The 27,396-nt window shown below is 40.6% G+C and overlaps 3 protein-coding genes across 3 annotated transcripts; 1 reads left to right on the forward strand and 2 right to left on the reverse strand.

The window, feature by feature from the left end:
* Positions 1 to 2,400: 2,400 nt before the first annotated feature.
* elovl4a (ELOVL fatty acid elongase 4a) lies at positions 2,401 to 9,182 on the reverse strand. Its single transcript, XM_039805703.1, has 7 exons — positions 8,938 to 9,182; positions 7,889 to 7,971; positions 7,035 to 7,222; positions 6,689 to 6,769; positions 5,892 to 6,063; positions 5,212 to 5,339; positions 2,401 to 4,548 (listed from the first exon to the last, which is right to left on the reverse strand). Exons 2-7 carry the CDS (start codon positions 7,953 to 7,955, stop codon positions 4,231 to 4,233), a joined length of 954 nt encoding a protein of 317 aa, XP_039661637.1. The 5' UTR covers positions 7,956 to 7,971; positions 8,938 to 9,182; the 3' UTR covers positions 2,401 to 4,230.
* A 2,092-nt stretch (positions 9,183 to 11,274) lies between these two features.
* prelid3a (PRELI domain containing 3A) lies at positions 11,275 to 14,580 on the forward strand. The gene is made up of 7 exons (XM_039805705.1): positions 11,275 to 11,634; positions 12,086 to 12,254; positions 12,960 to 13,049; positions 13,214 to 13,284; positions 13,401 to 13,503; positions 14,227 to 14,301; positions 14,464 to 14,580. The coding sequence occupies exons 1-6, from the start codon at positions 11,603 to 11,605 to the stop codon at positions 14,284 to 14,286; spliced, it is 525 nt and encodes a 174-aa protein (XP_039661639.1). The 5' UTR covers positions 11,275 to 11,602; the 3' UTR covers positions 14,287 to 14,301; positions 14,464 to 14,580.
* A 5,028-nt stretch (positions 14,581 to 19,608) lies between these two features.
* Positions 19,609 to 26,174, reverse strand: fbxo32 (F-box protein 32). Its single transcript, XM_039805702.1, has 9 exons — positions 25,915 to 26,174; positions 25,329 to 25,450; positions 24,929 to 24,978; positions 24,707 to 24,799; positions 22,011 to 22,104; positions 21,182 to 21,366; positions 20,528 to 20,710; positions 19,856 to 19,999; positions 19,609 to 19,712 (listed from the first exon to the last, which is right to left on the reverse strand). Exons 1-9 carry the CDS (start codon positions 26,031 to 26,033, stop codon positions 19,623 to 19,625), a joined length of 1,080 nt encoding a protein of 359 aa, XP_039661636.1. The 5' UTR covers positions 26,034 to 26,174; the 3' UTR covers positions 19,609 to 19,622.
* Positions 26,175 to 27,396: the final 1,222 nt, after the last annotated feature.

Consider the following 27,396-nt stretch of genomic DNA (forward strand, 5'->3'; position numbering starts at 1 on the left):
ATTCATTAATAATTATTGCTAAAACAATGCCATGCCATGAATGAGGTAATGAAAAGTAAGTCTTTATGCCTTATTGGTGCAATACGTTTCTCCCATGAGGCATAAAAGAAACACACCTGTCTCCGGTCTCAGTTGTTGTGCTCCAGATATCAACTGAGCTTCTGACAGGCAGGAAAATGTTTTTACTTTGCTGTGAAATCCACATGGGATTTCACTGAAGGAGGTGCTTCTGCACAGACAAAGACACCCACTTAAATAAATGCTGATGTAGTCATTTGAATCCTGTTGGACACAAACACATAGACATATATGCATAATGGCCTACACAATCTAGATGTGTTTAGTGCTCATGCTCTGTTCATGTTGTGTGTGAAGATATAGAAAAGAGTGAATGCATTGGGTTGACTGACATGAAATTGAAAAGCTACACATCAATGAGATTACACTAATGAGGGTTAAAACTAACATACAGTAACCAATGAACTGGCAGACAAGGCTAGTGATGCATGCAGGCCAAATCTGCCATTGTGTCCATTATAAAAGATGTGTAATGGCTTACGATTTAAAAAGGATTTCAAGGCGCTTGAGTGCCAATGAAAAATCTGCAGCTATAAATCATTTTCCCTTAAGAAACCTCATTCACAGGAGCTCTCATGCTATAGAGATGTGTTTGTCAAGCAGAAGAGACTGGAGGAAAGGGCTGAAACAGTTGGAAGGATATGGGGCCACCATCCAAGGGAAATGCTGCTGCTGATGAGGTTATGGTTTTCTGTTACCGAGTTGTGAAATTATTGCTCTGGGTTGAAGAATAACACAAACATCATCCATGTAATACCCCTCTGCTAGTGGAGGCCTCCCACTCATAAACTCTGCGGGGGATTTCTAACTGCACACACACATACTAATGTGTTTCTCAATCTCTCCACCTATTACACAAGCAAACACACACAAACACACACACACACACACACACACACACACACACACACACACACATGAAACCTCCAATCTCTAATCCACACACCCACCCCCACACACACAAGCACTAAAACACTGTAGTTTATTGCACTGGTACTGTTTCCCACATAGACCACAGCTGATTCAGAAGCAGGAGGAGGAGGGGATGCAGTGGGTGGGGGTGGAAGGTATTTGGGAGGGGGAGGATGGGTGGGTAGGAGGGGTCAGGCAGCTGCTGTGTACGGTTTCCATGGAAACCTTTGTCTATACTCGTCAAAATGGGAGGAGAATTCAGGGATGGGATGAGCAATGTAATAAATTAAATTTTAGGAGGGTTTTCTCTTTTTGTCTACCAAACAGGTCTCCAGAGATTAACCTTTAGCACAGTTATTAAAAAAAAATAAAAAATCAGTTTAACAGACAAGCAACATATAAGCAACGTATGACTCAAGACATGACTCCACCCTATACTGGAACCACACTTCTATACCGCTACAGATTTGTTATGCTTATTTGCCATAAATATGGATCGCTGAAGGGGTAGGTGCCTTTTAAAATCAATAAATTTTTTTAATGTTGTTAGTTTATTTAGTTTGTTTATAACCAAACAAAACTGGCAAACAGACATATATGGCAAAGTGAAAGCTGAAGCTGCATCGCAACAGTAGGCCTAATAAACACATTTCACACCAGGATTTCTTTCAGTGCTGAAAAGTTTGGGAAAACCCGTGAAAAGATATTTACAAATTAAACTCAAGGTTTCTATTTTGGCTTCCACAGAGTTGGAAGAAGTATTCTTTGCTTAAGTAAAAGTAGCAATACCAAAATGTAAAAATACTCCATTACAAGTAGAAGTCCTGCATTAACTGTTACTTAGGGAAAAGTAAAAGAGTAGTCTTACCTAAATGTTCTTAAAGTACTAAAAGTAAATAAATAACTAATTCAGCTGAATGTCCCATTTCAGAGTGTTAAAATATGGTATGCTTTTTAATTAGTATTGCCAATGCATTAACATGGAAGCAGTGGTGTAATGTTGTAGTTGGTCAAGGTGGAGCTCATTTTAACTGTATTTGTATTGGCACACACACACACACACACACACATATACATCATGTAATATTTTGGTCATATTTATGTTGTAGTCCTCTTGATACTTGATGAAGTTCTTTATCTTGGGGAGAAGTCATTTCCATAATAACGGTGGCTGGTTGAAATCGGGGGGAACACAGTAAGCATACTGTAGAGTAACATTGATGTTAATTTACTGTCATGCAAACAGGGTGCCCTCTAGTGTTGGAAAGCCACTCTGCTAATCGGTAACCATTATTGTCTTTTCAAGTCATCAATGTCAAAACATAGTCTTGATGTATATCATCATTAAAGAAGCATGACATGTACTAAATTATGAAGTATCCAGTGAAATGAAGTGGCAAAAGGAAGCCATCATTTGTACAGGCATTCAGTTTAATTCAATTTGAAGAGAGTTCAAAATGATGATACTTAAAAAAAAAACAAAAAAAAACACAGAAGCAATGTGGAGGTGTTTTGTCCAAGCTAACAAGCTGGGAACATTCCCAAATGTGTAGTGTACAAAATATCACAATGTAATATGTACAACACAAAAATAACACAAATACACAGACAAGCACTTTCAATAACATGAAAATTTGTATTTACATAAAAATAAATAGAAAAAAAACAACAATAAATAACATCAAAATGCATTGGTTAATGGGTGACATAAAGCTGATTTGCTGATATAGAGCCGGCGACTGAATTATACTCTATATACTACAGGCAGAGCAAAGTTATTCATCATAGTATAACATACAAAGTCACTATAGAGGTCCACCAGCTCTTTTTGTATATAATTCATAACGTTTATCTTCTTAAATCCAAATCTTTCCCTTGATAAATTTACATTCAAGCCAGTTCAGATTAAGCCTGAAAACATAGACACAAAAGATATCTGATTGAACATGGGAAGAAAATGGTGCTTAAGGTAGGCCTAGCTAACTTGATAAAAACCGGCTGTACGCTAGTTCTGAATTCTCCACCATCATTTCTTTGTTCGGCACACATTTTCACCAGCATGTAAAACAAACAACAACGTCAGATATAATATAAAAAGACAGGTAAACATCTGCAGCGACAAAACTCACTCCACCAGCTTTTCTGTCAAAATGGGAAACATTGAGCTAATCATCAGATCCATAATTTCTCTGGATAATATTCATTACATTGCATCGCATTACATACAAGTAGGGATATATAAAACCTGCTATGGATGTATACAGAAATAGAACATTTTTAACCTTCTATGAGATAAACTTGGCGATTGTTCCATCATAAACCAGTGATGGAATAATCTCATCCAAGTCTCAAAGGATTAGATCTTTAATTTCTATTTCTATGTACATTTTACCTGTGGATATTGATTTATTTTTCTTCTTCAGAATGTCACTGTACACTAATGGGTGACAGCTCAAATATGAGTGGCAGCTGAGTCCACAACTGGAAATAAATAAGAATAAATAAGACAATTCCATGTTCACAAATAAGTGGACAACTGCAGAGGTGTCTATTCAGTAAACAAGAGCTGTAAACGTAAGTCTCTCTCACGGAACATCAATGACAACTTGAATAAGATGAGGACAAAAATGACATGGTACTGTACATTATCATCAGTTATATCTGGAAAGGTGAAGAACAAAAAATAATAGCTCGAATATAAATGAATGGTTGTGTGCACGTGTTATGTGTATTCCTGTCTCAATACAGCAGTAACAATAAAAATGGTACTGTATATCATCTTTTTCAAGCAGCTCAGGTGCATTAAAGTAGCTTTCCCAGCATGCCAAATGGGCCTGGTCGACTCTTTGTTTCCTTTCCAGGCTCAGTTTTTAGTAGCTGAAAGTCACTTTTTAAACCAGATCTACAGTACTTGGCACCACAATAAAGAGAGGGAATACTACTGTAAGATCTATCCCGTACCGTAACGTACACTACTGTATTTTGGGTTATTTGTGAGAACGGCCACCTTGGGCATGGCCTTTGACACCTCTTACTAACAGAATGATCCTCTCTCAACACAAGCCTGTCTCATATTTTATCTACAACAACTCAGATCATGGCTTAAATAAACACATCTCACCTTAACGCATCCATCCATCTAAATCGTACTCAGATGAAGTCTTTAATGTTTTTAGCACTGTCAACCTAGAACCCAAAGCAAGGCCCTACCTCACCTCTACCTCTCTCGCTCCTCTTCCTCTAATCTCGCTTAGCTCTTCCTTTCCTCTTCCTCCTCCCAGAGTTCTCCTGGGGCTTCTCCTCTTTGCTCCCCGTCAGCGCTGCTCCGTTGGCGGCCTTGCTGAGCCCGTTGAGGGTCCCGTTAGAGAGGGCCTTGCCTGCTTTGGAGGAGGCGTCGCGTCTGGGCTGCTGGCGGCGGTAGGTCTGGTAGTAGAAGTTGCCGAAGAGGATGATGAAGGTGATGGCGTAGCAGATGAGGGAGTAGTGCATCCAGTGGGGGAAGTCGCAGTTGACGTAGAGGGACAAGGCCGTGTGGCCGATGGTGATGTGGAACTGGATCTGAGACATAAAGAGAGATCGGTGAGATTCACTGTAAGATTCAAGACGCGAGTTAGGGTTAACCTTCCAAAATGTGTTAAAGTGCTCATATTATGCTTTTTGGCTTTTCCCTTTTCCTTTATTGTGTTATATATCTTTTTTGTGCACGTTATAGGTTTAAAAAGTGAAAAAGCCCAAAGTCCACCCCAAAGGGACTTACCATCTCCAACAGAAAACACTGTTCACCAACTGCTCCAAACAGCTCTATTGTAGTCCAGCCTTTACTTCAGAGACAAACGTGGTCACTTTGTAACACACGTTATAATGCTCGCCTAGCTGCTAGCGTGGCACGCCCTCATACTCTGCTTCTGACTGGCTAGTAGTCCGTACCTAGCTACTGCGCATGTGCGACTCCCAACAAAGATGGAACAGAGGTGAGATGCCTCACTCTGTAGCTAAAACAGAGAGCTCAACACACAGGGTGAAAAGAGGAGCAGCAGGAATGTGCAGTACAACAAAAATATGGTGTTTTTAGAATATTAAACCATGTAAACCTATTCTGATATAACTAAATACAATACAATATACTCTAAATACAATTATGAACCTGAAAATTAGCATAATATGAGCACTTTAAAGGAATAAATTAATTTCAATTAGCCACATGGTAAGGTGATAGCTTACCATCTGGATGATGGTCAAGTACTTCTTCCACCACAGGTACTTTTGGATCTTAGGTCCACAGGAGGCCAGGCCATAATACAGGTACATCAAGACATGGATTGCCGCGTTCATGTGTGCATCAAAGAATGCTGCAAATAAAAGAAAGTTTAGTTTTGTCACGCTAACTGTGGTGCTAGAATACAGTTTTGTTACACAAATTAACACTTTATTGTACTTTTTTTCCATTTAAGGTCAATAATGGTAGTTTTCTTTTTTATAATATAACGACAAATTGCGAATACTTGACAGTACTGATTCATTTTCAGATTAACAGTGACACACATTAACACACAGTTTTTTTTACCAAGAAATAATTTGGCACTCATGTTTTTCATATTGTTGACATGGACGTTTTGTGACACAAAGAGCGCTTGGGCACAGACATGTAAAAGGCTCCTCTTCCTACCTTCCCACCACAAAAAGCTCAATAGGAAAGTACTCAGTTTAGGATCAGGAGCAAAACAAAAACACACAATCAAGCCCTTTGACCCTCCAACAAGAAATGTTCATTTTAACAATAACTATAGGAAATAGGGGGTAAAGACCACAACTTTCATTGTTGGGTGACATGTATTACTTTACAGGTTAAGAATTAAGCATTGGGCACAATATAGAACTCTATTGTAGCATCAGCAACTCACACTGTCCTCCTGCCACCCATTTGATGCCGATCCACCAGAGCGTGAACATGGTGCAGTGGTGGTAGACATGCAAGAAAGTAACCTGGTTGAATTTTTTCCTCAGGATGAAAAACACTGTGTCCAGATACTCGATGCCCTTAGAGATGAAATACCACCACAGAGCTCCTGCCACCTGTCTCACACAGAACATGAGAAATGGGAGGTTGATGGGAGAAGATAGACACAGGTGGAGGAAGGAAATAGAAACAAAGCGGGAAACACAGACAGTTAGAGAAATAGAACAGTAGTTGGACTCTCATTTCTAACTTCTTTTCTAATCCTACAATGTCACCTGAGACCCCAGCAACAGATGTGTCAAATGTGTAACTACGTCATGGAGCAGTTGGAAGGAAAGTGAAAGCAAACACCTTCCATGATCCCTCTGCCAGCTCGCACTTTTTCTGATAACAAAAGCCAGGTCCAAATGAACAGAAGCTGATCATGTTTCTAAAATCCACTTAGCGTGAAGCTTCCCTGGCACGCTGGAAAGGATTTTCTTAATCACTGGAGTACTGTAGAGCACTGAAGTAAAGTTAGATGTATCTGTGAGACATATGTTACATCGTAATAAATTAGCAGAGGTGTCTTGTTACTTCTGGAAGCTAATTACTGCACACAGTACACCATAAGAAAGTAAGTTACATAATAGGGCAGGTGCGGTGTGATCCTTTGCGGTAAACGTTACATTTTCTTTTAATGCGAGTGGGTGTACGTGTGCATGGGTCTTGTGTTTGTGTGTCTCAGCTGCAAACACTCACCCTGACTTCATTGGGGTCCTCTGAATAGTCCACTGGTTGACAAATGTAACTGTAGCTCGCTGACCGTGCTGCCATAAACAGCTAAAAAAAAACAGAGAATACCTATACTGAATCACTGATGTTAATGGACACAGTGAGAGTGACAGAGAGACTAAGTACAGGCAGAAAGCTGGATATACTGTAATAAGGTTAATTTAAACCTGGGGGGGGGGGACTGCTTCTAAAAAGTACTCATCTGAATGGATAGTTATGGTTTGGAAAAGACTTCCACAGATTCAACATTACTCACTACAGTTTTTGCACACATGCCGTTAAACAGAAACACATCTAGTTACCAGTAACCTACCTCTTTAAAGATGAAGAAGTTGAGGAAAACCATGCTGAAGTTGTAGACAATGAGGGTTTTGCGGAGCTGGAAGGGCTCTCTGTTCTTCATGTATTTGGGTCCCAGCCAGAGGAATAGCAGGTAGGAGATGCTGATGGCCAGCGTAGGCAGGGGGTTGTCCATCAGAGGCCATTTCTGCACTCGCTTGTCTGTGGGACAGAGGTTCTCATAGCATTACATAACTATTCTTAATGTTCGCATTACACTGACACAGCGTGGGTTCCATGGCAGTTTATTTTAAGAGGAGTGCAGGTCAAACACAGCAGGAGGACAGATGCCAGATTTTGTCCAGAGGTGACTTGTCTGGGGGTCAGTTTGATGTAGACACCCTTGTTTAATTAACAGTGCATTTGGTATGTTCAGAATGTTATATATGAGTGTGAATTTTAATAATCTTATGAGGTGAAGGATACAATATTCATACATTGATTTAGTGGGTGAACTAAAGTGAAAGATATGATCCTTTACTGCATGATTTCATGTAGGCCTACTGATTCCAGTTTAGTTATAAAAAGAAGGTACAAATGAAGGAGCCGAACGGAACAATACACATTAAGTATCAATATATTGCTGTATATTTCATGTCAATGTCCCGGCACATACACACATTCTTCGACAATGGTGCAACTTTGACTCATCCTCTCGCAAATTCCCACCGAAGCACCATCCATGCATCTACTGACTCATTGCAGGAAAAACATACCTGGAGATGTATACAAGTGCACACACAAGAACTTGCGTATTTAGTCACTTGCAAAAAAACACACAATTTCTCTCAAAAAGATCTGACAATGACAAACATACAAGATTATTACCTGCAATAGTTAGGGTCCATTTGTAGAATTCTATGGTGTCATTAATGAAATGTGTGACAATCTCCATGGCTGTGGCCAGTGACCTGGAATTAAAGAGACAGGTGTGAGAATAGAGGCCTCTATAAAATCTCAGCTTTTAACCAGCATTTAGTTTAGAGCGCTGGATCCACTGAGTAAGAATCAGTAATCAACAATGTCACCATATGCTTGTTTTTATAGTAGAACATAACAATAACTCCATTTTTTTTATGATTAATCTTTAAATAGAGTGAAGTTTAAAAGAAAGGAGCCCAGGCCATCAGAAGGCCAGTTTAAAGCCTAGGAGCCTGTGGCCTCATGAGGCCATGATAGGTGGGCTATAGGCTTCATTACGCACAAAAGCTGGGGCCGGCAGAGCGCATTGTGTCAGCAGATTTTTGGCGTGAACACGACCACCAGCCAACCTGGTGTGCCCTTATAAGGGCACCGTGCCCCACTTTTACATTGAAATGGGTCATCTCCTATACGGCACCAGACCGACGCTGATAAGTAGCAGGGTGCACAGTCGGACACAGTGTGATTTAATGATCCCTAAAAAGATGACGCCCCCACCCTCTATTTCTCTCTCTCCCGCCCTGAGAGGATAAGCGCTGCTGCAGCATCTGCCTCAGTCCCGCACGCGCTGTCCTCGTAAACTGCTCTGAGAATAAACCATACATCATTGTTAGAATAAACATTTTACCGCAAATTGTGTCTTTCTAAAAGGCTTAAAGGCTCATACATTTACAACAGGACTATTAACTATGTGAGCGGCGAATATTTGCATTCTGCGGTTGGCTATGCAGTCCGGCCTTCACCTAGGCTGCATGAGCAGTCCTGTCATCAATATGATTTTTCCAAAACGCCTGAGCTGTTTCCTCTTACATATCTGTAACACAACACGATCACAGTCTCTAAAAGATATTATCTCAAAATCAAGACTGCACACAGGCGACATACTATCCCGTAATATCGACATTGGTCTCGCCTTGTAGGCTACTCCGTGCGGATGAAGATGCTTATTACCTTACCGTGTCGGTGCTTTAAAAAAAACCCGTCTAATGACATTCAATGCAAGGTCATGCAGCGTGCGTTATCCCGGCTTGTGATCGGCTGAGCCTGTTCTCTATGTGTGGATTGATGGAGCGTTCCGTATCCGGAGCGAAATAAACGGGCCGCTGAATAAACGGCGATGGCATGAATTCCTCGTTAACGGACCACACTAGCCCACACTGCGCGTCTGCTTCACTGAATTCCTCTTCTGATCCCCCACAACACCAGCGGCAAGACAAAGAGAATACACCTTACACTTCCGGTCATACTTTCAAAATGAAAAGGCATTAACGCAGGTTTTCCTTACACCACAGTAGGCTAACAGTGTTAATTTACAAAATGTGTAATGTGTCACAGCCATCAAATCAATTCAATTAAAAAAGATTGTATCTTATGTTATTATTTTAATAATAATCCAACCAAAAAATGAATGAAATCGTAAGTTAGAGTTGAAACCTAAATGGCAATGATTGGTTACTGAGTGGTGCAGTCCACATGATACGCAGGTCTACACAGCATATACCCAGGATTTCCATATAGCCACATAAAAATTAAACGACATACTTCCCATTATATTTTTGATATATTTTCAAGTTTCATCTGTGTTTTTCTTCTTCGCATAGGCTAAATAAAAGTATTTCCACCGTAAAGTGGTGCATAATATGTATCCAAATGCAGGAAATGAAGTCTTTGACGCTGAAAATAACCCTGGGGGAGGACACCCAGACCCCCCATTATGATATGCCCCCCCCAAGGTAGATTATGGCCCATATTTATAGGCCAATATATAGTACAGTATACCCAATACAATACATTAGACTACACCACTGGTTACATTATCCTTCACGTATTTTATTGCTGCAGTTAGAGGGCATGTTCTAGTGATTCTTCTTTTAGGCTCCAAACCAAATCCTTTTGTTTGAAAGAGATGTCACTATATTTCCTGCGTGCTTCTTGCTGCCTGTGTCTAGCTTGATACAGCTTTGCTCTTTTGGTGCCACTTGACCGGGATGATGGAAAGATGCTAAGCGCATGCGCACAAATGGAGGCGGATGCAGCAGCAGCAAGGCTACATATCAGCTTCGTCAAGTCAGCCAGTCACAACCAGAGTAAGGCAGGAAACGCATTGGTCTTGTGTCGCCTAATTGGACAAAAATAACAATTGTACATACAAGTTCTTGGTGGACATAACACATTAAAAGTGAGTCAGCATCGCTGTAAAATAAATCCAAGAGAATAGCACCATATAGTGCATTAAGGTCTAATGATAGAAGTGGGTAATGGATATATGCATATATGCCTATCAAATTCTGTTCCCAGGAAGATGAAACTATTGAACATTTGTTTTTCTCTTGTCCAGTGATAAAAAGATTCTGGCAAGATATCATGAATTGGCTGGAAACAAAAATGGAGAAAATTACATGAATGAATTAATGAAAACCTTCCCGAAAGAACTTTTTAGAATTTACAATATCATAACAATTATGGGTAAATACCATATCCATAAATGTAAATGGCAAAACAAAAATCCATCCCTAATGGTGTTTAAAATTGAACTGAGGGAATACTTTGCTTCTTTGAAACTTCTGAAAGACTCGAGTGATAACATTTACTCTCTATGTGAAGATGTCTCAAAATATTTGTCATTATAATTTGTAAAGCTTCCATGTATTTTTATTTTAAGAATATATGAAGACTGAGGACAATATATGTATGTGAACAACGTTGACATGCCTTATGGACTGTAATGCCTTTGCTTAATTTATTTTATTTTATTTTTATTTGTATTTACTTTTTTATTGTAATTTGTTCTATTTAACTGTGTTTAACTCTGCACATAAGTCTCCCAACGAGAGATTTTGTAAATTGTGTTTTGTAAATAAGTGTGTTTAATAAAAAAAAGAAAGAAAAAAAAAGAAAGAAAAAAGTATATGCCTATAAAGGAAGAGTATGCTATTGAATGACTCACCCAGCAAAAATGTTTATGAATTTAGGAGTTGGTTATTAAGATAATAGGTAATATGCTATTAAAGTATTTTGATCCCCAGCTGTTCAAAAGGGTGGCCTAAACTAGCCTGTAGGCCTACAAACTTGTTGTGTTACACAGAAAAGGCCTCGTCTAACATCCTTTGTAATTGCCTCAAACTGTATAATGTTTCTAAAACCATAGGCTGTATATCTTTATCAGATATTTCAAAGGCTGAGGATGATGTCGGTTAAACAAAAGTTGCAATCGTGACAGGTGAATGGTTTTATTTTGAAATCTATGACAATACCCCTGTAGGCTATCTCACTTTGTCTGGCTTGACATTTGCTTTCCCCGCTGTTGCACCAGCCGGCTTCTCTCTTGTCCTCTACTGTACGAGCTGTCTGTTCGAATCTCTGAATTACATGTTTTTCCTGTGACGGGGGGATCAGAAGAGCATATTGCGCAGTCTTTACGCAAGGTTGATATGCGAAGAAAAGCAGAGATGCGCTCTCCGGACTCACTTCATTGATGGTCGTGAGCTTCCATCATAGGCCCTGTAACGTTACTATCTGATTACTGGAGCCAGTTCCTCATATGAAAATGGTCCGGTGAAATGTAGTTTCCGATCACGGAAGGGATTCTCAGCGCTAAGGTCAAGACTTGTCTTTTGAAAAATGAAAATTTGGAGCACGGAACATGTTTTCAGGTTGGTCATCGGTTATTGTTTAGGACATTCCTAAAGCAGAATGAACTGCTCTGTCATATAGGGCTAGGTTGATGGGACCTTCAACTCCAATAACTAGTTTAAATAAATCTGAATTTAATAGAACTCTGAAGCTCACGACTTTATGATTCTGGTCGGTAAATTCCACCTGCTCTATATTATAGCCCATTGTGATGGTGATCACTATGAGCCTTTAACATCAGGAGTCAGCCACAACCATAGCCTCTCCAGTCACAGTGTTGTCCCAGAGAAGCACATTAGGGAAGGTTTTTGATCACTTTCTGCAATAACCCTGCACACTTGACTTAATAAGGAGATCATAAAACATAGTCCCATACACTCTGTCAGTTAAGTCTTTTGTCGGTTTATAAAAAAGATGCCCAGCATGTTTTAGCCAGTAGTAAAATTGAATATGTGGATGTTTTGTGTGCAGTTACCCATGGGAGACGGTGATCAAGGCTGCCATGAGGAAGTACCCAAACCCCATGAACACTAATGTGGTCGGGGTGGACGTTCTGGACCGCAGCCTGGATACACAGGGACGCCTGCACAGCCACAGACTCCTCAGCACAGAGTGGGGCCTCCCAGGCATTGTGCGAGCGGTAAATCATCAACACACACACACGTTGAGATGTATAGAAATATAGAAGAATACACGGTCAGAGGCAGACAGGTGAGGCACATACATGGAGAAGACTAAGACAGAGGTTCCTTGACTGACCTGCAGGGATCTGGACAGCTAATTAGGTCCTGTGTTGTCTTGTGTTGTGTTGAATGTTGTTATTTTTGTTATTATTTATGTTGTTTTTCTTTCAATGATGTATTGAATGTTGTTTTTTTGGTGGTTGTTTTTATTGTAATGATGCACGTTAATGTATAGTTGCACAAGTTGTGTGTGGACTCCAGGAAGAATAGCTGTGGCTAAGGCCCCAGCTAATGGAGATCCCAAATAAATCAAATCAAATCAAATCAAATGTGTTGTTATTCATCTGAAGTCATTTACAACTGTTTGACTCTGTCCCATAGACTGTATATTCTGTCCATTCCCCACCGACAGTACCGCACTGTAGAAACAAACCACAGCTTCTAGAATGGGTCGTTCAGCAGTCGTTCCATCGAGGTTTTCAGAGCAAAAATACAAAAGTGTGTCCTGTAAAAGTTGTGGCACGTGCACACACAAGGCAAGTGATATTTGGACTGATTTTATTGTACTGTGTGTGTGTGTGTGTGTGTGTGTGTGTGTGTGTGTGTGTGTGTGTGTGTGTGTGTGTGTGTGTGTGTGTGTGTGTGTGTGTGTGTGTGTGTAGATACTGGGAACCAACCATACGCAGACGTATGTGAAGGAACACTCCATAGTGGACCCAGAGGAGAAAAAGATGGAGCTGTGCTCAACAAATGTAAGTTAATACTGAGTCCATCAACTGCCAACATAAATGTAATTTACAAGAAATACCGTGGTACATTATAATAGAAATTGTTATTTCCAAATCGATGGCGTGCACTGTGTTTGCATCATAGTATTCCATAAATAAGGAAATTAAAAATGTATTTTATCTTCCAGATTACTCTCACCAACCTGATTTCAGTGGATGAGAGGCTTCTTTACAGACCGCACCCAGACAACCCCGAGGTGTAAGTATTTGTTCAACTTTATTTCATTTCTGGAAACATCTCTGGGTACAGGTAAGTGTGTTATTCTATTTGTTAATGTCTTACAGTAATCACATTCTGTCCCCCTCCCTCCTTAGTACCGTCCTGACCCAGGAGGCCATCATCACAGTCAAGGGAGTGAGTCTAAGCAGTTACCTGGAGGGGATGATGGCTAGGAGAATGTCAGCTAACGCCAGGAAGGTAACCAGGGTTTTTCCTGGCTCAGAATGGGCCTTTTGGGGAGGGGGGACTACGCACGACAGTAAGCATGATCTGTCCGCGTACAGTAAAGGCAATGAGTCGGTGTTACCTTATTTGACAGAAATCGATACGCATTTGCCTGTTATTTCTGACAATTTGATAAACAAAAACGTTGATTACACCTGAGTAAATGAAACCCCGATCAACAAAACTGCTTAAAAAAAGTAACATTAATATTTAAATACCAGAGTCCAACACAGCCAGACTCTGGACGGTAAAACTGATATCAGCACTCCTATTTAAGTTTATGTTCTGCTTTTTCAACTGTTTGAAATTGCTATTAAACACAGTCAAAGAAGATTTGAATTGCTATTTTTTCTCTCAATTCTTCTTATTTGGCCCGGTCCCCTTGGGGGGGGTCTTTCCCCCCTGGGGGGCCCCCAAAAAAAAAACCCCCCCCCCTGGTAATACAAATCAGTACATTTATACTTATACGCTTATTGTATCTTTTGCATGTAGTCTAAACTTCGATGCATGTTATAAAGACATTTGCTGAGGATTTCTTTGCATGCCTTCTAACTGGGACATTACTGTCTCTGCAGTTCCAGGGCGACTTCACTGGACCTACAGTCAAAAGTTACTATTTCCAGCGCTGTCTATCACTGTGTATGACTTTTTCTTCTCCTCTTTAATCTTCGGTTTCTCTTCTGTGTGGATCTGTAGGGTTGGGATGCTATTGAGTGGATTATTCAGAACTCTGAAAGCGAGAACATACCTCTGTGACATTTACTAACTCTGGTAACTCTTCTCCTTATTTTTCCTTTGCAACCTTCGGTCTTACCAGATCATTATAAGCATGCCACTCTTTTGTTCTCTCTCAAAACTACAAAAATCAAAAGTCTTCCATGTGTGTATGCACGTGGCACATGATGCTCAGTGCTCATTTGTTTGCATACACAGGACTGCAGTTCTACAGTGACAACTGCTTTCCCCGCTACACCTCATACGCCACCGGGGGATTCTCAGCGTCTCGGGATCCTCTGCAGTTGGTACTTATATCGCCATGCACTGGAAGCTCAGACAGACAGTGAAATGTTGCCAAAGCTGAATGGTTATAGAGCTGGTTTTAAGGGTTGTGGTTCCAAGTCTAGTAGGTATGGCTCAGTGCTAACTCAGTACTTTAAAACCCATTAACAGCTATTCTAATCAAGGCAAGTGAGGTGAAAAGGACAATTTTCCCTCCACGTGTTAAACAAGCTGTACTGCTAAATAAACTGAAGGTCTAAAATGTAAGGGTGCTGCTGTCAAGATCATGAGACTTCACTGGTTGGAATATAATATCACTACCCCACATTTCCGTTGCTCTCATGTCATAGCTTAGCATACTGTGGAAGAGATGCAGAGGAGGAGGAATGCAGGAGGTACACACATTCTTAGAAAGGAAGGTATGGCACAATAACAATATGCAACAAACTTCATAACTTTTATTTGAACTGATGTAATTCTTCTGTAATGTCAAACACGGGAGACTCCTATTGCAGGAGTTTAAATTTGAAAGTTTTTTACTGGTGCTTATGTGTTTCAAAAGGCACAAACTGTAGATGATACGTTTGCATGATAGTCGTAAAAAAAGAATGGGAGGAGGGTAATTAAAGAAAAATCTGTAGTAGCGGCCTATACATTTGCTAATGCAGCTTTAGATAGAAAGAATTCAAAGAAATTATATAGTTTATGTCAGAAAAAAAAGATGGGAATGTACCGTTGACATATTGCCTTCTTTTTCTGCTGTCAAGGCAACAATACAGGGGCTCATTTTTGATGTACACATTCTGGGCATTACTGCCTTAAACCAGCCGATTTGTAGCTGGGTTAACCCTCTGAGGATGAAAGACGCACCGGCGCGTCCAAACGATGTTTGACAAAACTCCTACTCAAAAAGCAATATTACAAAATTTCATTTCAGACATTTATTTACTATTTTAATTATATATAACCTAAGACTTTGGTCAATTCATTTCAAGCACTGAAACAACTTCATCATCATAAGTTAAGGTTTGTTTTCAAAAGAGTTTTGAGGACTTTCAAAAAGCCAACATTAACGTTCCAGCCTTTAGCGCCAAATTATCTCTATACACATTGCTCTAGAAAAAATGTAGGCGTCACTATATGGAAAGCTGAGTTTGTTCTGAACGTTTTGATATGAAACACATGGGGATCAGGTATATGCAAATACCCTAAAAAAGGTCAACTTAAAGGTGCTCTAAGCGATGTTGGGTGACGTTACTTCTTGTTGAAGTTCAAAGTATTTTAAAACAAAACGAAGACTAGCTCGCTCCTCCCTCCTCCTCATCCCGTTCCCTCCCTTCTGTGCTTCAGCGTACTAACCCCCCTCCCCCCAAAATCCTTCTTGTCCGTTATTGGCTGAACACTGGAACACGGTTTGTGTACATTTGCATGGTCCAGGTTGGACCACTTTGTTTTTGTTGCCATGTGTGGACCCTGGGCTGTCTACAGAGACCACGTTTTTTTACAGTGTGTTCAGGGGACAGGCAGCTGGCAGATAGTGAGGAGATGTTTGCTGTATGTGACAAAAAATGTTGTAGCCTAAAAAATGTGTGACATCGCTTAGAGTACCTTTAAGAAGATATGTGAAAATGCCCTTAGACCTCAGAGGGTTAAAGAGGAAGATGCATGTTTAGCTTTTGTGACCAATATAGTAAAAAGATCTCTCTGTGGGCAGGATTCCTTTTTTTAAATGGCCGTAAATGATACCTGTGTATTATTGCTTTGGCAGCTGTATTATTCATGCCTTTGCAAATCACGCACACGATGCAACCAAATGTTGAACTTCTCTGTAAAAGCTACCTACACACCCTGAGGAGCAGGGCTCTACTGTGTGTGCAACACTGCAGAGGAAGATGCACACAATTACAATGACGTATGTGCTAAATCATATTTCTTTGTTAAAATGAATAGTATTTACATATTTGTAGAAGTATTATCTATTTAAAAAAACATTGTGTAACAAGCAGTCAATTATTACATTGTTTATATTGTCTGAATGTCATGCAGAAAAACATGTTCCATTTGCTTTTTACATTTTGTTTTAACTTCAACTGTTCAACTATTGAAAATTAAAAGAATTGTTTGAGAAAATGACTTTCTGAAGCTTAAACATAGTAGGGATCGACCGATACTGTTTTTTCAAGGCCGATACTGATAACAATTATTATTACTTTTATTTATTTTTTTGGGGGGGGGCATTTTTAGGCCTTTATTGACAGGACAGCTGAAGAAATGGAAGGGGAGAGAGAGAGAGAGAGAGAGAGAGAGAGGGAATGACATGCAGCAAAGGGCTGCAGGTCAGAGTTGAACCCGGGACCGCTGTGTTGAGGAGTAAACCTCTATATATGGGCGCCTGCTCTACCAACTGAGCTATCCGGGCGCCCGATACTAATACCGATTATTAGTAGTTAATGAAACCCTTATCCGATATTTGAAACCGATATGCATTTACAGTGAAAATGAAAATCTTTAAGTCAAAATTAAAGCAACACTATGTAACTTTTACTAAGAGCTGTAGTTCCAATGAGACAACCTGTAGGGGGACCGAAGCAGGAAAAGTTAGTTGCTTTAGTGTTGCTTTAAAGGACAATTCCGGCGCATAACAAACCTAGGGGTGAATAACAGATGTGTACCCACTCGATCGTTCTCTGGAACATGTTTTCATGCTAATCGAATGTGTTGAAGCATTGAGAACATTGTAAGTGTACAGACAGTTTATTAAAAAGATAGATTATAAAGACAAGTCACGTTCTCGTATACAGGCGGCTGCCGTCTTGGGAGCTACTGTCTTTCTAAACTATCTTTTTAATAAACTGTCTGTACACTTACAATGTTCTCAATGCTTCAGTTAACATTTAGGGACCCTCATTATGTTGAAGTGTGGTGATATTTTGAGCCTTTTTAGTGGTATAAATAGCGATTTGTTTTTACTTTCCCTGTGCCCCAAATACTAGCGTGTAAGCTAATCACCGGTCCGCGCTAGCTTGTTTCAAGCTACAAACACATTCCCTTAGCATGAAAACATCGATCGAGTGGGTACACATCTGTTATTAGCCCCTAGGTTCGTTTTGTGCTGGATTTGTCCTTTAAGATTTTGGAATATTACAACCTCCAACATAAAACTTTGTTTAGATGCTTTATGCAATTATTTAATAAATTAGAAACTTTCAACATAATACCCAGTTAAAGATAGTCCGATAGTGTTGTGGGTGGGACATTAAGTCAGTGGTGAGTGAAACCGAAGCAGAGGGACAGACACAGAGCTGTAGCAGAGCCAAAGTAGAACACTTTTTAACTAATTAACTTTAATCGGTTATCAGGCAAACAAAACGCAGATACAAAGAATCAGATAACGGCCTAGAACAGTGTTGTTGATCAAAAAGGTCATTGTTTAGGAACCTAGTGTTATTATACTGCTGCCTAATTAACACTAATGCACCAGAGTTATTATTGGACACTGGAGAGGTCCACTTGTATTTGAAGATAGTGATTACGAGTGGTAGGGGAATGCAATTTGTTTTTTATTAGAGCCTCAGCTTAGTGTTTCATCGTCTAAGCAACGTTCCACTTCTCTGCTCCAGAAAGAAACACTCAAGTATGAAGAGTGATGGAAACTCTGAGACAGAGAAAAAACATCATCTCTCATAGTTAGTTGTAAGGATGTCCTGAGTACAAACAGTACCCATACCAAGATTTTGGATTTATTTTAACCACTACCTTGCAGTTCATCATTTGTCCAATAGAGAGCACAATTTTGCCGTCAGCCAGAGCCTGGCTTCTTACTCACTAACAATTGTCCTACATAATGCTTCAGTGTGTGCTTAAGATAGGATGACTACATAAAAACAGATGGTGGAGGTAAGATTATTTTCTTTTATTTATTCAACAGAACATAAACAGAACGCATTGCATAGCATGTACATCATTCCTCACTGTCTGAGCAGTAATAGAGGAAAGTCTGGGTCAAATTGCACCTTTATACAAATATTTCCATTCCTTGCCAGAATCTCAATAAATAAGTAAACCCAATCAGCTGGGTGTTTAAAAAAGAAAATCATGCTGGAGACCACAGAAAGAAAACACGGTGTTTCAACAAGACCGTCAACTTTGGTATCAGAGCATCAGATCTTAAATACCACTCTTCTGTAAAGGAGACATTTGTTGAGGATAATAACAGCATCAGGATCTGAAAACATTGCAAATGAGGATTTAGCTGTACCGGTTTCAAGTTTCGTGATAAGGCACATGCCATCTTTATACCGACTTTGATGACAATCTTTGGTAATACTGCACTCCCGTGCTGTTGCTAGAGCAGCCACAGCAGAAAACAACACACAATAATAATAAAAAAAGAAAAAGAAAGTCATATCAAATCTTTATAAAAGTGAAAAACAAAAGAAAATAGAAAACACACGGTGGTGTGTCAACATGTAGAATCATCACTCACTCAGTCTACCGATCAATTTTGACTCCCTTGCTTACATTCATTATCTCTGCAGCAACTCGAGATTTCCATCTCTCCGTCCTAGTGCACAGGATATTATTGGATCTGAACGTCAACACATGGCATCTCCCCCATGTGAGCAGGCTTTGTAATATAAATAACAAGTCACAATTGAATTAAAAAGGGTTGAAAACCAAAAATAAAATGTAACCAAATTGGGAAAAACAAGTGCACACATCTGAGGTCAACAGGATTACCCTTTACTTTGGGAGGTGTACTTCCAAAAAAAGAAAAAAAAAAAGAAAACTGGGCTAAGACTAAACTCTTGACAGCTGAGTGTTCCCTTTATCCACCACTCCTTCACCCACGGGCCGACTGGCTGCTACATCTCTTTTCCTCTCCGTCACATTCATTTGCTTTCAACTGAATTCTCCCAGAGGTCTCCGTACCGTTTCACAAGAAACTCGATTGCATAATGTCCCACTGCCTGAACCCCCTCTAGTCACACCTCAACTAAAAACACATCCAGGAATTGATTGTGCCATTAAACAAAAACAATGTTGTACATTTCTATTTACAGTATGTACAGTCAGTTCATGTGGATTCGGGATCAGAAGTTGAAAAGGTTAATAAAGTCTTGAGGGTAGAGGGACATGGTGCAACTGTCTGGGTTGTTGGCTGTGCAGGGATGGTTTGTGTCCTGGGAAAAGAAACCAAAGACACACAACGATCAATATTAAATGCTTTATTTTCTGTTTTAGCTTTACCAACAGTGACATTTGAGTTTCTTATCCACTTTGATCAAGTGCACAGGAGAAGAAAAAAAAGAAAAAAAATACTAACCTTCCAGAAAAGGATGTGGCAGTGTGTGCAGAAGTGCAGGGTGTCACTGTATTGCTCTCTGTGAGGATAGCAGCGACTCAGCTTAAAGTACATCTTCTTCCACTCCAGCTGCCCTTTGTCTGACACCATCAGGCGCTTCCGGATCTAAAGAAGAGGTAAACTGACTTTAAGACAGGGCCCAGGGAGAGAAAAATACTTTGAAATATCTACTTTAATGTCAACATTCTTGAGAATTTCTTTTGTATCCCAATTCGCTACTACAGAGTAAAAAGATGGAGCATTAACAGATAGGACAACTAAACCTAAAAGCACTCTAACCTGTAGGAAAGCTTCACTGTAACCTACTTTTAACGCCTGAGAACGTCTCGCTTATCAAGTGCATGCTTTTGAGCATGGTGCTAGGTTACCGTAGTGTCAGTATGCACACTAAGGCCTCCTATTTTCCAGTAGCAAGTCTCGTTTATCAGAGATGCTTGAACTCCTCGTAGAGGGATTTTAATGACGTGTATGTCGAAAAGACAGCTCGGTCGTCTTTTTTTTTTTTTTTTTTTTTAGGGTCTCAAGTATGTAACCTTGTTATTGTGAAGACAACGAGGAACACTGGCAACCTGCCATGTATGCAAATGTGTGTAAAGGGCAGAGAAATGGGATCATCCATTCATTTCTACATGCCTGTCGGTCTGTGAAGTGGTACTGGCAGAGTCTCTTCCACAGCAGCCGGTCCTCAGTGAGGCCCCCCAGCTCGGGGCACACCTGGCCCAGGCTGACCAGGTCCCTGCCATCCGTCAGACGCTGCATGATGTTCAACTGGAGACTGACAGGCAGGTCGGTCAGGGTCATGCCGGTAGATGTGGGCTGAAGAAAACCGGAGGCATAAGGACAGTTGTGAATATACAGTAAAGGACATTTGCATTTAGGCCCTTCTTGAATTCTCAAAATGTTCTATCATAAGTAGGGCTGCACGATATGAGGAAAATATCTAAATTTAGATTATTTTGACTGATATTGCGATTGTGGAGGGAATGATCATTTCATTCATAAAATTTTTTAAATGAAAAAGGATTATAGTGTGATTTTTGCGAGGATCTGTACCAAACAAAGATTTTGTCTATAGTCTGTAGGATAGCATTCGTAGGCCGGGACGTGCCGTTGTAGGCAGCACCATCCTAATTGAGAATGGTTTGACACACATTTTGCCTTTAACAATAGTTGTGCCCCTTGCGATTTGGATATTGCACTAGTCTATATTGCGATAGAATTACGATTAATTGTGCAGAGAACTTTGGTGAATCAGGCTCTAGCCCTGTATTTTGGGCAGATGCTTACCCTGTTGATCTGGATGTTGTCTAGCTGCTGCTGCCACTGCAGAATGTTCTCCATGCGGTGCAGCCAGGTGTTGATGTTCCCCACCAGGACAGACTTGCCCATGTCCTGAACCAGACCACACAGGGAGACATAGAGCGTCTGCAGCAGCTCTTTGATGGGGCGAACGTTCTGCTGGTCATCCAGAACTGAGGAGGAAATCAGAAGATATTCATTTACCTCAATTTATTACGCCAATCGTGACTAATAAGTGAGGTTTTAAAGCCTGGGTATTACAGATAAATTAGCAGCTACCATGCAAACAGCTAAAAAGTGAAGAATGTATTGTGAGTCATCGAAAGGCACATTATTAAAGCAAATGTTTTGGAGCGGCTGTACTCTTCGCCTGTGACGTTTATAATATCTGGCCAACAAGTTTCAGAAGGCCACCTAAACAACCTGAAGCTCTGTTTAGCAGAGGGAACATTTAGTTTACACTGAGGCGTCTTGTGACTGTCAGTGTTTTTCACTGTGCCATTAAAGCACTCAATTCACTCCTCTGCCTTCTTTACAGGTCGTTAGGGCTCATTTCCTCACCTACTGCTGCAAACAGAGCAGGAAGGCCTCATTCGTATGCATTTAAGTCTATCAGAAAGACGAGGAGTCTACTTAACATTTGATCCAACAATGAAGAAAATGAAATAGACTGAATGAGGGGCAATTTGTAAGTTTGTGTATTGTTGTGCATGGAAGATGTAAGTATGCGTGTGAAGCAAAAAAAAAAAAGAGAAACTGAGAGGCAAACTAGTAGAGTATGAATTTAAAAGAATGGGAGAAGAGCGACAGGGCTCACCTTTCTGTACCACTCTCTCCAGAATATTCATGTAGTTTTTCTGCGCCACTCCGCTGAGCGAGGGGAGCTGGGACTTGGCGATAAGCTCCAGAAGCTAGAGCAGAGAAAGAAAGAAAGAAGAAAGAAAGAAAGAAACACAACATAAATTTCATCCTGTCAGCTGCGGAGACTCTCTGTTCCACTGCCTCGATACTTTGTTTGTTATGCTGCATTCTTAGAAAAGGCACTTGCAATCCTAACAATAAATGCTGTCCAGAACAAATTTGGAGCCGCTCCGACCGGTCATTACTCTCAACGGATCCAACAACCACATAACAGCATGTTTGGCTCTGATTACTCTTGATCAGAGTCCCTTTTTGGAAAGAAGTTACTGGAAAGGTGTTGGATAACAGCCCGTGCTGTCATCATCATCAGCCTCCGCAAACAAGCGTATAATCATTTGACTCCTGACCCTCCGGTCATGTGAATTAGCTGAATCATTTGACAGAGTGTGTCTGCACTTGTGCGTGCGTCCATGCATGCATGTATCTCTGTGTGTGTGTGTGTGTGTGTGTGTGTGTGTGTGTGTGTGTGTGTGTGTGTGTGTGTGTGTGTGTGTGTTGTTGCCATTGGCTAGCGGACAAACAGTGGGTTCCAAGGTGGCATGTCTGTGACATCATGGAGAAACTTAAGTTCCCCCTTGCTCAATTCTGAGCAGAGCATATGACCTAGGTCATCATTCCAACGTAAACATATTGTTGGGAGCATTCTGGTAAACGGGAGGGGATGCTTGTGATAGTAAGTTATGGGAGGCATAAAAAGAAGACAGCACAAACATTCCTCACTGCATAAATCTAAGCTCATAAAACTGGTTAACGAAAGATGCAGGTTCATTACTACAAATTGGGCCTACTGGAAGTAAGCATTCAGCCAAATCCTAAATGAAAAGTAGATGAGTTTTTTTTTGTTTTGTTTTTTTTTTTTTAAAATCGTACCCAACTTTAAACTAAATTACTTCTGCTACATCCTCACCCTCACCCTTCGTGCCTGTGTTTTTACCAGTTTTAAGCTTCTTTGCTTCCTCCTGGCTCCCCTTTTACATTTTTTTTTTTCAGCTCCATTCCTAAAACCTAATCCCATGCCTTTCTTCTTTTAGCAGCTCATCAAGTGTTCCTCTCTTTGTAGAGCAGCCATGCAGAACAATGTGCGTTTCCATATCTACTTTTAGCTCCTACTGTTCGCTAAACTGCACTTCACAGCTTGGCGTGTGGCTCAATAGTTTTCCAGAAACACACCAACAGTATCAGAAGCGCTGCATCTTCTTGTTATTTTATAATGGCTCTGCTAAAACACGTTCATTTTAAGGTTTCTGTCTCCTTGAAATAGCCTCCATTTGTCTGCTTTGAGAAAAGAAAGGACATCTTGTTGTCCCTTTGTGGAAGAACCCGATCCGTGTAACGGAGACGGAGTTAAATGAACCCGCAAATGCCATCAGACACAACCAGTGAAGAGCAGTGACCTAGGACACCGTGTCCAGACTAGATGCTAGGGTTACACAGCGATATTGTTTTTTGGGCTTACCACACTGCACTGCACTAGTTAGCTGAAACCTGCACTAAAAGGTCAATTCAAAACTTCAGAGACAAATGTCAAATTTTCTGTTGAAAGTTCTGTGTGAAGAGATTAGAAACTTCGATCACTTGTGGAACCATGGATTATTTTATATTTTTGGATACACCTACTCTACACTTGTGTTTATGACTGTAGATTTAAAAAAAAAAAACACAAGTCATAAAACATGTTCCTCTGCAATGTTACCATCCAGCCAAAATGGAAAATTGGTATGTCTCCTCCTGGTCAAGCAGCAATTGGTACATCCCATCACATTCATTAGGAAAGAGGAAGCTCAACAGAAAATTGAGGCATAGGTTAGGTAAAGAGAGAGAGACATAAAAGAGAGTAGGATTAACGCAAAAGGAGGAGGCCTGAGTCTGGCAGAGACGTGTGTGTGTGTGTGTGTGTGTGTGTGTGTGTGTGTGTGTGTGTGTGTGTGTGTGTGTGTGTGTGTGTGTGTGTGTGTGTGTGTGTATCCCCTGGCAACTACTGGGTCTGGTTTCATAAACCCCTGTCTAGTGGTCGCACCTCACCGCACAGCTGTCACCCGCCCTCAGCCCCCCCCACCCCATGCATCCAGCTCACATGGGAGCACATGTGGGAGAGCTGGTGTTTGGTTCAGTGTGATGACACTTTGACGTAGAGGGGAAAAGCTTCAAATTCAACTAAGGGATTCTCTATTGATATCCCATAATGCAATGACATGATTGATAATGATAGAATGAAGGTTGAAGATGTCACATCCTACTTCTAGTGGACATTTTTCCACAAAACCTATTGGCATCCCAAGTGTGTGTACTATGGAAACATAGTGCATCAGGTGTACACTTCGAATTCAGAGTCATATAAAATGCTTGAAGTGAATAAACTGCACTGGTCATGCTATGTCACCCTTTTGCCCTACCACAAAAGACACACAGGAAGACACTCCCTGAGTTGGTACCTTCACCACTGAGAGAGCCCTGTCTGCAGAGCATTGATAAGAGCCAGGCAGAAGCAAACACCCCCGCTTAACCTTAACCTCTTCTCTGCCACTGACAAAACATGACCCATTAACACAAGGGACAGAAGAAACTGGAAGAAAAAGAAAGAGGAGCACTCACTCTGACGACATAATTAAATCTCCTCGTGTCCTTGATGGCATTGCAGAAATCCAAGCGGTTGAAGGCCTCTCCCAGTGTACAATATCCATGGCGCTGGGAAAATTCAATTATCAGGGTATTAGATTGAGCTCCTCGGCAGGAGTACAGGGTTTCCTCAGCATGTTTACATTAGCAATGTTGATATGAAAAGTTGATGGGAAAGTGAATGAGTTGGTTGGTTACCTCCTTGGTGCTTCCTTTATGAACATAAATCCAGTTTTCCCTGTGGAAATCTGTGAGAAAGCAGAATGTTTATATTAGTGGCCTGCCCTCATTAAGCAGCTTAGAAGCATTCTGACAAATGCACAAACACTCACACAAACACAGCACCAATAAGATGCAATTTCAAAGTCAGTATAGTTCTTGAAATAGTTTATAAATGATGGAAAATTAATCATAAAACAGTATTACCAGGGAAGTGTTCCCCTCGTGAACATTGCATAACATCCTCACAACCCTCTCCTGTCAATACTTTTGGCCTGGAAGCTAACTTTGGGATATTATTATGCAAATTATAACCCCACACATTAAATTACAAAATATTATCCTTTGCACTGTGTGGCCCCTTTCATTTTTGACTCACAGGGGACCTTGGTGTTGTTGTTCATTTGGTCTTTTTTCCTCTTCTTGGCAGACATGTCGAAGCTAAGAGAGAGCAGCAGGTTCTCCTTGTTGAAACACTCCTCCTTCTCGGCTTTGCAGAAGCTTGAAAAACACCACACATATTTCATTAAGCCACCACTTTACAATTTTTTTGTAATGCTTTTTCAACCGTTTCTTTTTCAGGACAGAGGGCATACTCATCACAACAAGCTTTTTTTGTGTTAGTGTGTGGGCATTTTGGAAAGTGGACCGACTCAACAGACGTTTGTTAATCCCCTCGCTTGTTGTGAACTTATTAATAGCTCAGTGATTAGCCTGGAAAAGGAACATATGGCCTCAGAAAAAAAAAAGAAGTTAATAAGATGGGGGGAAACAAACATGAAGGCCTACGTTGTGTCCACCATTCTGCCTTTGTTCATAAAGCTGCTTGGACTTTCTTTAAAATATCTTCCCCCTCCCCTCCCCTCTTCCCCATCTTCCTCGCACTACTAGTGATGGCGCATTTAAGAGTTGCGCAAACTTGTTGCTGATGCAGACATTTCTCAGGACTTGTTTTTATGACCAACCTCTCCACGGAGACGTTGTTGTTGTTGTTTTTCTCGTCTGCTGTGGTCTTTTTCCACCCCTCCTCGGTTTTAACCCAACTCTGACCCGGCGACCTCCAGTCCTGTCCGAGGAAAGGCATCCTGGTTCGATGACGTCGAGTTAAAATAAATCAACAAAAAAAAAATAATAATAGCAGGAAACAGTCCCTGTTTGAGTTAATGTGTATCCCTTCGTGAAAGCGATGTGTTCGGGACGTATTTCTGGTCTAATGTTGTCATTGCGCAGCTCTTCTTATATCCTCAACTCAGAACCCGGAAATACATGAGCTCCGCCCTCTTTGGAAACTTCCCCGCAACACGTGGCTTTGTTTATCAACTTGAGCGTTGCAAAATCTCTTGGAGAGGACCGCCGAGGTAACACAACTGTGTCATGACATGGAAAGGTAGAGACAGAGGACACCAAGGCGATTAATTTGGAAGGATTTTAATAAGATGCATCCCACAGGAAAGCATGTATTCAATGTGAAACGGCTTGGGAGACTGTTGTGTAGGTTAACCTGTACTTACTTTGAAAATACATACATTTACTTGAGTGTTACCAAGTTTTGATAGTTTGTACTTCAACTCTGCCACATTTCAGAGAGAAATATTGTGCTTCTTACTTCACTACATTTATTTAACAAGTCAGGGACCGGTTATCGCGTCTCTACTAATTTTGTGTCGCTCTGTCGTTGTTGTTTTTAGCCTTTTTGTAGTTGTTTTGTGTCTCTGTAGATGTTTTGAGTCTTTTGTAGTTGTAGAGACATTGGCCCAAACATATGACCAACTTATAAAATATGATACATTATTATGAGCCATATTAAAGGCCCTGCCTTGTAACCTGTCCCACAACCAAAATAAACGAAAGCCCCTGTAATACTATGTCCTTTTACAGAAAAGTAGAATTGTCTATGCAGAACCTTAAAGCTTTTTTACATTGTGGTATTGCTAATTTGCTTACATCCCTATACACTCTTCATCCAAGTATGTGATATAATAGTGGAACCAAACTGCAGCCTGCTTCTGACTTTGTTACAGACCCCATTCAGGAACCCCACAGTTTGAAAACCTCTGGACTATAACAATAGTAGCTCTACAGTTTTTAATGGCTAATGCATTGGTGTTGATCAAATTAATTACTGTTCAGGAAGTGTTTTGCCCAGGCTTTTCAATGCTGACTTTATGTGATTGTAAATATAAAGGAAAAATTAAGCCTCACAGTAACGTAGCTACAAAGTCCCCTGATTCTTAGTCACTCCTGGTATTATAAATAGATCAAGTTGTCCTCCAGAGTATCATGTTGCAGTGTGGATTGTGTGTGTGTGTGTGTGTGTGTGTGTGTGTGTGTGTGTGTGTGTGTGTGTGTGTGTGTGTGTGTGTGTGTGTGTGTGTGTGTGTGTGTGTGCGCCTACCATTGTATTTCAATTATCCCAAAACTGATCTGTAAAGACTGAATCAGGGTAT

This window comes from Perca fluviatilis, chromosome 7 (genome assembly GCF_010015445.1).
Source record: "Perca fluviatilis chromosome 7, GENO_Pfluv_1.0, whole genome shotgun sequence".
NCBI lineage: Eukaryota > Metazoa > Chordata > Actinopteri > Perciformes > Percidae > Perca > Perca fluviatilis.

Coding starts and splice junctions, on each gene's coding strand:
- elovl4a (XM_039805703.1), bottom strand. CDS start 7,955: ATGGAGATTGTCACACATTTCATTAATGACACCATAGAATTCTACAAA. Junction 6,770..7,034: donor ACTTCTTCATCTTTAAAGAG/GTAGGTTACTGG, acceptor GTTTTTTTTTAG/CTGTTTATGGCAGCACGGTC. Junction 4,549..5,211: donor ACTTGACCATCATCCAGATG/GTAAGCTATCAC, acceptor TTTATGTCTCAG/ATCCAGTTCCACATCACCAT.
- prelid3a (XM_039805705.1), top strand. CDS start 11,603: ATGAAAATTTGGAGCACGGAACATGTTTTCAG. Junction 11,635..12,085: donor AGCACGGAACATGTTTTCAG/GTTGGTCATCGG, acceptor TTTTGTGTGCAG/TTACCCATGGGAGACGGTGA. Junction 13,285..13,400: donor CACCCAGACAACCCCGAGGT/GTAAGTATTTGT, acceptor CTCCCTCCTTAG/TACCGTCCTGACCCAGGAGG.
- fbxo32 (XM_039805702.1), bottom strand. CDS start 26,033: ATGCCTTTCCTCGGACAGGACTGGAGGTCGCCGGGTCAGAGTTGGGTT. Junction 24,979..25,328: donor CAACAACACCAAGGTCCCCT/GTGAGTCAAAAA, acceptor GCTTTCTCACAG/ATTTCCACAGGGAAAACTGG. Junction 19,713..19,855: donor GCCACATCCTTTTCTGGAAG/GTTAGTATTTTT, acceptor TTCTTTTCCCAG/GACACAAACCATCCCTGCAC.